The sequence below is a fragment of the Montipora capricornis genome, chromosome 14, assembly GCF_036669925.1.
Source record: "Montipora capricornis isolate CH-2021 chromosome 14, ASM3666992v2, whole genome shotgun sequence".
Classification (NCBI taxonomy): domain Eukaryota; kingdom Metazoa; phylum Cnidaria; class Anthozoa; order Scleractinia; family Acroporidae; genus Montipora; species Montipora capricornis.
This window is the reverse complement of record NC_090896.1, coordinates 22,386,499-22,395,942: the sequence shown is the minus strand read 5'-3', so window position 1 is coordinate 22,395,942 and position 9,444 is coordinate 22,386,499. Positions and strand designations below refer to the sequence as shown.

Sequence of the window (9,444 nt, the reverse complement as noted above, 5' to 3'; positions counted from 1 at the left end):
TTCTCGTGGACTTACTTCGCCTTTTCAGTGTGTATTTAAAGTCCTTGCTAAAGCACACATCCCACCCTTTTACCACCATAGTTGAAAACAAACTAATGTAACCGTTCGTCATTCTTATTTTTTACAACTTTACGTTTCCTATTAAGGACAAAAAAGCAAATGGGTCCTTCTTCTTCTTTTTGGAGAGGAACAGCATCTTTGTTTCCCAAGCAGAGGGAATCTTGATCAGTCTCGCACGGAACGCCATCATCATGGCGTGTAGACGTATTCGACAGCCTCTCTGCACCGTTCACTTTCAATGTTAACCGGTTTTGTGTTTCCTGTTCCAGGCTGTGGTTCGCCCGCATCGGACGTTCCGTTTCAATGAATGTGTCTGTACTCCTTACAATGCGGATTTTGATGGAGATGAAATGAATCTTCATCTTCCACAAACAGAAGAAGCCAAAGCTGAAGCACTCACGCTTATGGGGGTAATTACCATTGAAAATGGCCAATGTGGCTTTCTATTAAAGCGGTTTTGGATTTCTCCAAACTTTTAACTCTGGCAGTTAGAAATGACGCAGGCGTTGCCTGAACACTAACCCACTTTAACACAGATTGCAATGAACACAGAAATATCAACGTTTTTGTCGCCAGTACGTGAACCAATTGTTATTGACTGAAGTCTTTGCCATTTCTGCTGTAAACGAATTGTTTCTCACTAACGTTCCTAATGCCAGGGATACTGTGTTTTGAAAGAGGCAGGCCATTCGTAATATTCAGGATTCATGCACGTTGTGAACATTCGGCAAAGGACTTGGTTTCTTGTGATCGGAATAGCGGGAACATATTTATATTCTCATCACTTTACTGCTTTTCAATTAGGCCATTTCCGAGTTCATGTCTGCCTTCTCTACAAAGCGAGTCTAAGTGCGAATTTTTTCTTATGAAAATTAGTTTTCATTCTTTTGTGAAATAGAACTAATTACCATTACAAAAACTTTGCACGTAGACTCGCTTTGAAGAGGAGGCAGGCATGAACTCGGCAATGGCCTATTGCATCACATTTTGTGACTGGGCTGCTTTCTGTGTGAATAAGATCTGCGATCGAAACCCGAGACGCCTGTGATATCGTGATTGCTCAACCTGAAGCGGTCCTCTCTGGGCCATCATTCATGTACTCGTTGTGATTTTGAGGAGACGTTGTTATGTATATCGTTGTTTGTAGGTGAAATCTAACTTAGTGACGCCTCGTAATGGTGAACCATTGATTGCTGCTATTCAAGACTTCATAACAGGTACAATTTCTTATTTAAGTTTCCTCCGTCACTCTTTAAGTCCCTATTTAATAAGGACTTTAAGATATACGACGACTTTGCACCATCGTAAGTTTCTCGCGCTTAGGCCATCTCTTTTGCGTCGCACAATGTGGGCGAAGTATACGAAAAATGAAACGGTAAGAGGGGTCTTTAAATGATTCTTTTTTTCAATATGGCACGTTTCACTCCCAAACACAGAATATAGGTAAGCATTGATTTTTTCAAATCATCTTTTTTGAAAATGTTATGGGTATTTCAGTATCGTTTATCTTTCAAAATAAGAAGAAAAACATGCTTGGCTGGATGAAAAAACGATTGCAAATTATCAAACCACTGATTAAATACCCAAATTGTGTAGCACGTAGACAAATTTAGAGTTTTCGTTTATTGGTCACGTGACCATAGGCGTGGCATTATGACGTCATATTTAGGTACTTGGTTTACAAAAGTTGGAAACTTACCAAAATATTGCTAAATTCTCTCAAATTACTTAACTATTACATCCCTAGTAACGTACCCTAAAAACACGTAAGGAGGCCCTTAAGCAACGACAACGGCGACGGCAACAAGAACGTCACAAATTTGCATATTTAGTGAGCAAAAACAATAGCTTTGCGCGCCCTGCACGTGCGTTTTTTACTTTAATCCATTTTGCTGTCGTCAGCAAAACGACAACGTGAAATAGCCAAATTTGAGGTGTTATGAAGAACGTCAGCACTTACGGCTAAATTTTAATTTTCTTCCCTAAATTAATTGCCGTTCAGACGAGTGTCATTTTTGAGGAACTACCACACCCTTGTCATGTTAAGCACCAGAACGCCACAAAACAATAGTTTTAATAAAGAAAAAAACATTGCTCTGCACGTGCGTTTTACATTTTGATACATTTCTTTGCCGTTGTCGTCTTGACAATGACGTGAAATGATCAAATTTGACGTTGTCTGGGGGTGCGTGAGCACCTGACAATAAATTTTCAGTTTTCTCTCTTAATAAGAAAGTAATCGACTTTATTGAAAAATCAGACTCAACAGACCTGAGTCTTAACAATTGAAATCTTGAATAGTAAAAACAATTTAAAATCTACAATCAGATGTAAAAAGATGTAAAAAGGGACAATCAAACATCACGGAATATAATCACACAATTTTAAAAAGGCCTCTGTTTATAAACGAGTCTTTGTATCTTTCAGTTCTTATCTTTAACGACAACATGAGGATACAAATGCGAACTTTTCATTCTCTTTTTTTACTTGGAAACCACTAGTGCCCAATTTACTAGGATACTTCGCTCTCTCGGTGCGAAGTGAACTGAAGGCTGTGGTTCAGTTACCAACATAAGCGCAATGAAACCAACGTATCTTTACTTTGCCCCTTGCAATACTTGACATTCCTTCCCAGATGCTCCTTCGTCCGTCCTGTCTGCTCCCCACCCTCGAGATTCCTGGAAAATATGCGTTTGATATATACATTTTTTTCAGGAGCTTATCTCTTAACCCAGAAGGATGTGTTTCTTGACCGGAGCCACATTGCACAGATTTTATCTTACATACTAGCTGGAAAGGATGTCAACTTGCGGATCGATCTTCCACCCCCTGTAATCTTAAAGGTTTGTATTACGGTATCCCTATAAGAGGAGTACTTGGGATCACAAATTTAGAACTGGTGGAAACGGTTTCATGATCCCTCTTTTTCTGTCTTCAGCCCGTGAAACTATGGACTGGAAAACAAGTGTTTAATGTCGTGCTGAGGCCCAACAAAGATATGCCGATTAAAATGAATCTGCGAACAAAGGGAAAACAGTACACAAGTGAAGAAGATCTTTGTGTCAATGACTCATGTAAGCCACATTTAAATATTGTTATTAAATCTCCTGAAGAAATCACAGAAAGACGTTTTAAATGAAAGATTTTTTGTGAAATCAAAATTAATCCCGAGATATGCAACATCATAACCTTATTGACGGCACTTGATAAGTTACTGTTCAAATTTACTGCTCGAACACAAAGCTCGGCACTTATGCCCAGAAGTGCACCCAGTTAGGACCTCGCCCAGTTTTGACATCCAACACGAAGTGTCCCTTGAAGTCTAAGTCTTTGCTACCTATGTCCAACAGTCATTTAAGGGTAAAGGTTAGCATTACTTTTAGCTTATAGGGTAAGTGCATCTGTGTATCCTTTCTTGAGGAACACCAATTGGGGGCACTTTGTGACGTACATTTCCTGTCTTCCGAGACACGAGTGATACCCTTATCCTCAAAATGTTTGATTTTCGCTCAAACACGACGCATCAAAGCGCCTAAAATCAAACTGGCAGTCCTGAAAGACTTTTTCCATGAGAAGCAGTTTATGACGTCATCGCAGGGTTAGACCAATGCTCCTCATTAACTCGGCCGATGGACAAAGGACTGCCAGTTTTGGCAATGTAAGGGCCGATTTACACGGTGCGATTTTGGCGCATGACAGGCCTACGACATGACTTACGATTGTCTTAAAACATGTTTTAAAATGCTGCGACATTTTCTCTGACGTACACGACAATCGTAAACGAATTGTAAGCCTGTCGTAAGCTTGTCGCGTGCTACAAGAATCGTACCGTGTAAGGCGGCCGTAAGGAACCTTGTCAGTGCAAAGCGCGTTGCATCTTTAGGGTTACGGTTTCTTTGTATTTAAGTTCACATTTTACAACCAGATGGACTATCAGACACGTACACCCGTACAACGTTTTGAAGCTCCTCCCAGTATCTATTAGCAACTGTATAGAAGAAAGGAATGCGAAATGTTTGGTCGGAAATCGTAACTTAAACACGAAGACGCACTATAAAAGGCATCGCTTCAGGCTCTGTTTCAGTTCGAATTTATTCAAGCGCAACTGGTGATCCAAGATGGTGATCAACAAACAGCAACGCAGAGCTGGAACCACTAAGATATAATCATTACCAGGCCCTGGTTGCTCGAAGCATGGTTAGCGCTAACTCGCGTCAAATACCGTAAAAACCTATAGGTTGTGATTCCTCTTTACCAGTGGTTACCGCTAACCAGGCCTTGAGCAACCGGCCCCAGGGCGAGAAAAGTGACGGAGAATTATAAAAAAGTAACGACTGATAACATCTTATAACACATTACAGGCACATTTCCATAGGAACTTTTTACTGCACAAATTATCACAGAGCTCTGTAGGTGTCCTCTTTTGACAAATCATCGGCATTTGCCTAAGGCATGACGCCTTTTAGAGTGTCTTCATGTTTAAGCTTCGTAAGTTGTCTTAATTAGTCTTGAAACTAGAGTAGTATCGAACCATATATATTTCTCAGTGTTGGTGAGAAATATGTCAAAAGGTAATGAAGAGTGCAGTGTATAGGTTGTCGCGTGATTCTAATTATGGTACTGTCTCGTTTTGTCCAAGATGTGGTGATTCACAACAGCGAACTGATGTGTGGCGCGCTTGATAAGGCGGTTGTTGGATCTGGCTCAAAGAGCGGTATCTTCTATATTCTCCTGAGAGACTTTGGTGGCCAGGTTAGTACAGGTAAAACTGAAGTGGTTTGCAACCAATCTCTTGAGAGCCTGATGTGACGATTGTGTTATGGACAAATGGTGGTGGACGAACAAAGAAGCTCGTCAGAGATCTTTTGTTTTCGTCCACCAACACGGCGGAGATGACATAACGTGAAAACCAACTAAGTCTTGCCAAGCTTATCGGATGTATGAGAAAAGCTGAGATCCTCTTGACTGCCTCCACCTATAATTGCTGTTAACAGTACCCGCAGGCTACCTAACTTGGAGCTACGCTGGAGGGAACCTCACTATACCATAAGGTATCAAGCTTTAAGCAATTGAGACTCCTGCCCTTGCATGTGGCAAGGAATTTTCCTAGTATCCTCCTGGACCTTGATGCAGCGACATCATAAGGACAGAGAGCTCCTCTCTTTCAGCAGAAAATTCGATCCACTGACATTCCGAGGCGCTCTCCATTTGTTCCTTGTGCTCTTCCAGGTGATCTGGTGACGTAACTTGGAGGGCTGGGGAGAAAAATATTAACGCCGTATCCCACAACCGCGCGCCGCCTTATTTTAGAATTCAACATGGCAGAGGCGAGGTTAGATCTCGTCGGGTCTACTTGAATGTTCATTCAGTAACAGGAAATGTGGTAGACACGGAATGATTTGTTGAGTTTTGGCGATGGAAATACTGCAGGGAGTTTGGAAACAAAAGCTAAGGCCGCGCGCGGTTGTGGGATACGGCGTTAAAATTTTTCTTCCCAGTCTTCCACATTACGTCACCTGATCACCTGGTTGTGCTTTGTAAACAGCGAGTAACTCATTAGTGCTCTGGACTCCTGAGACTTGGTAGAGTCTCGCTTACATAGTCATGGTCGTCATCATCATCATCAGTATCACGATAGACCGCGTAGTTTAGTTGGTATCATGGAGACGGTATATATCTGGTAAAGAAGGAAAAAATTGAAGTTTGAAATGCTCTAAATCAAATTATTGACAAACATTAAATGTTTAAACAGACTGATATTTCTACGTTTTCAGGCGGCAGCCGATGCTATGTGGAGAGTTGCAAGGGTTTGTCCATTTTTTCTCAGTAAGTGAGGGTTTATGTCTTCGTTTAGTGGGATCATTGTGTGCAGAATTTAATAATGACTACCTGTGTTCTCCTTAAATGTATCTTCGCTTTTAACCGCATTTGACATTTGAATTTGTTGTCAATGCAGGTAACAGAGGATTCTCCATTGGCATTGGTGACGTCACCCCTGGGCAGGGTCTTTTAAGAGCAAAAGATGAACTTCTCAAGAATGGGTACAACTTTTGTCCAAATTGTTTATGTATTTTAGGAAGCGTTCTGCGTCGCAATATTTAAACACTTTTACATCATTTCGTTGCATTTTGCCATTTTCTTCTTGTATCACTTAACTAGTGTAAAGCCGTTTTCCACTGACATAAAATTTTTGTGTGCTCTTGTGGATGAGAGATTTTGCCACAATATGAATGTCATAAATGTATTGGATAAGAAGTCAGTTTGGTAGGTTTTATGACGGGTAATGGAAATACAGTATTCGTTCCTGTGGATAATTCGTTACATAAATGTTGACAAATGACCAGTGGTTTCATTTGTTGCTAACGTTCGCTTTCTCTAGCTTCCTTGTGTGCCATTCGAGACCGGTGTACGTTTGGGCTATTTCAACAAGCAAAAAACGTTTTGGGTGAAAATTTGATGTGCCTTAATATTATTTGAAGTTAGCCGAAATGTTCTTCCAAGTTGATCCACCCTTAATCTTTAACATGTACGAACTGGGGAAGAAACAGTGAGCAGCTGACCTTTTGAAAACCAACGTTGTTTGTTCCATCTTGATTATTATGGAATACGCACCTGCTAAACTTTTTCTTCTCCGTTTATTTCAGTTATTCTAAGTGTGACACCTTTATTCAGGATTTCAAAGAAGGCAAGTTGCAAACTCAGCCAGGGTGCAGTGCAGACGACACTTTAGAGGTCAGTATTTGATAAAGAAGCAAGGGCGGTTTTAATTAGTGCTGTAAAACTTGAAAGTTATTACACTGGGGTGTAGCTTATAGGGAATCTTGTTTACATACTTTGCCTCTTTAGCACTAGTCTGTGGTTTTCTAATCTGTCAGCCGAGAATAAAGAAATGAATATTAAAAGTGCATTGCATAATAAGCTATCTCTGAAAATTTGAGCCCGATTTGAGCCAGATATCTCGGGGAATGATGCTTTGAAAATTCGAAATTTTACAGAGTGGTACCCTAACCCTAACCCTAACCCTAACCATAAACCCTATCAGTTTTTGATGTCTAATATCTTGCTCGCTATCAAAGCTAAAAGACTTAAAATTGGAGATTTAACTGAGTTTAACGAGTTCTTTTACTTTTGAAATCAATTTGTAAATGGCAGGATTTTTTCTGTGGGCAAACTCGTATGTTAATGAAACAAAATGAAAGCAGTGAGGTCGGCAAAGTTTCCTTATTAAATCGGACTGTCATATAATTGTGTTTTCTCTTTCTTCTGATTGGCTAAGAATGTGGCGTGCGATTTGTCAGCCAAGTCTAAAGCGAAATTGCTTTTGACACCAAATGAAAGTATCACTTTTATTAAAACTTACATGGTCTATCATTAAAAGGAAGTTCACCCGGGGTGCTTAACCAAACCGCGTTCGAAGTCATTTTATTTTTACCAATCCTATAATTTATAATCGTTTGTTAATTGTCAAGAAGAGGAAGAAGGATGAGCAGGATAAGAGCTGTCCAAAGGCAATTACTTGGTTTTTTTAGTAACTTCTATTCATTTTTTCTATTTAGTTTAGTTTATGGTTTTTTTGGTTTGTTCAGCAAGGTAATCACATCGTTCTTTGCAAGAGATGGAACCTGAGCCAAAAAATAACCTTCGTTATGATTTCACTTAACTGATCCAATTTGTTGGTTTAGCTGCTGAAACGTTCCTGCCAAACTTAAGAGTATCGTTTTTCACCTTTGCATGACGGGGTCCTTTTTGTATTTTAGCTGAACGTTTGGTCTGTTTTCAGGCTGTCATTCTGAAAGAGTTGTCTGTCATAAGAGATCATGCAGGAAAGGCGTGTCTTCGTGAACTTCACAAGTCCAATAGTCCTTTGACTATGGCAGTTTGTGGCTCGAAAGGTTTGTGCCTCTTGGGGTAGGGGAGGGTAAGAAAGGAGGAGCGTGACGCAGATTTATTGTAAAAAGACGCTGAAGTCAGCGTTTACTCGGGATACCATGAACAGCACAGATATTTTTACAGTACAAGATTTGAGACGAACTGTAATGGAAGTTTCCTTGGGGATAAGTATGAAAACTGAAAACCGCACACCACTGTGATTGAAAACGAACTGAACTGAATTGAACTGAACTGATTGAACTGAAGCTGGTAGATAAGGTAAAATTATTAAGGGTAATCACATGAATTCCAGTGCTGTTTGGCATAAATGATAATTTCTTTTCCCAGGGTTTCTTTTATTCCATTGGACTTTAAGATGAATACTCACAGTGGCTCAAAATAAACGTAACGAAACATAGTTATATGTGCTCTAATTTATTCTTGTCACCAGTGCTTCGGTCGATCCAAGGCTCTGGAAAACGCTGAGTAGAAGAACATGCCCCGTAGGATTCTTGTAACCAAAAATTGGCTATTCGAACCTTGCAGTGTCTGCTCACTCTTCGTGCTAACATGAATGTCCCAGTTAGAGACGCTTTTGATTGTTCGCGAAAACCGATGATAACCCACTTTTTTTCAGGGTTTCCCAGAGCTCTTCTCTTCCTCGGTCATGCGCAAAAGAGAGTAGCTCTGGGGTCGAGATTGTTCTCTAATTTTGAAAAGCGTAAATAAAAACATTCTTTTTAACACTTCTACATTCTTGCACTTTATCGTTGAAATTAAGAAGGTATTGATCCTATTGGAGTGAACAGAGCTTTAACGGCGCCAGTCCATGGGAGACGCTTAATTAAAACAGGTGCTGCCATTTTAATATTCATTTGCTGCATTTTAATTTTCAGCATTTCTCCACGGACGGCGGTACGTTGTTTCTCGAGGTGTTTGTAGTTCTCAAATGAGGTGCTGGTTGAACATTCCCCACCCATGAAAAAATTCAGTAATTACGAATATGCTAAGATGCCTGTTAGTTATCGTCTGAAGTTAGTTAAACGACCTTGCTCACGTGAATCTTTTGTAACCGTTTGGTGCAGCATCTTAACTGGTAATCAAGAGGTTATTGACTGAATGCAAAGATGGCCCCCAATAACTTGTCGTCTTTTCTTTGTGCAAATTCGTCTAACTAGCCTCGTGTTACAACCAAAATTCTTTCAATTTTACACGTGCTACCGAGCCTAGTAAGGCTAATTAACGCAAGACAAAAGAATAATTAATTGGCGGCCAGTTTTGCTTTCGGTCAATAGATTCGACTCCAGTTAGAACACCCAGATTCATCATTACAATGAGGGTTTTATTTATTTATTTATTTATTTATTTAATTAGGTTCGTTTATCAACATCTCGCAGATGATCGCTTGTGTTGGTCAGCAGGCCATATCTGGTAAAAGAATCCCCAATGGGTTTGAAGACAGAGCCTTGCCACATTTCAATCGCCACTGTAAGTCTTACAGCAACTTCGCAATCA

The 9,444-nt window shown here is 40.1% G+C and overlaps 1 protein-coding gene across 2 annotated transcripts in view; it reads left to right on the top strand.

Annotated features, from left to right (window-relative positions):
- Positions 1–9,444, top strand: part of LOC138032517 (DNA-directed RNA polymerase III subunit RPC1-like) — a 66,167-nt gene that overhangs the window by 34,755 nt on the left and 21,968 nt on the right. For both annotated transcript variants that reach the window (XM_068880217.1, XM_068880216.1), the window contains exons 15-24: positions 330–470; positions 1,208–1,277; positions 2,776–2,903; positions 2,999–3,134; positions 4,700–4,812; positions 5,835–5,886; positions 6,017–6,101; positions 6,705–6,792; positions 7,841–7,952; positions 9,304–9,417. In XM_068880217.1, coding sequence (XP_068736318.1) covers positions 330–470; positions 1,208–1,277; positions 2,776–2,903; positions 2,999–3,134; positions 4,700–4,812; positions 5,835–5,886; positions 6,017–6,101; positions 6,705–6,792; positions 7,841–7,952; positions 9,304–9,417 — 1,039 coding nt within the window. The remainder of the gene's footprint in view (positions 1–329; positions 471–1,207; positions 1,278–2,775; positions 2,904–2,998; positions 3,135–4,699; positions 4,813–5,834; positions 5,887–6,016; positions 6,102–6,704; positions 6,793–7,840; positions 7,953–9,303; positions 9,418–9,444) is intronic.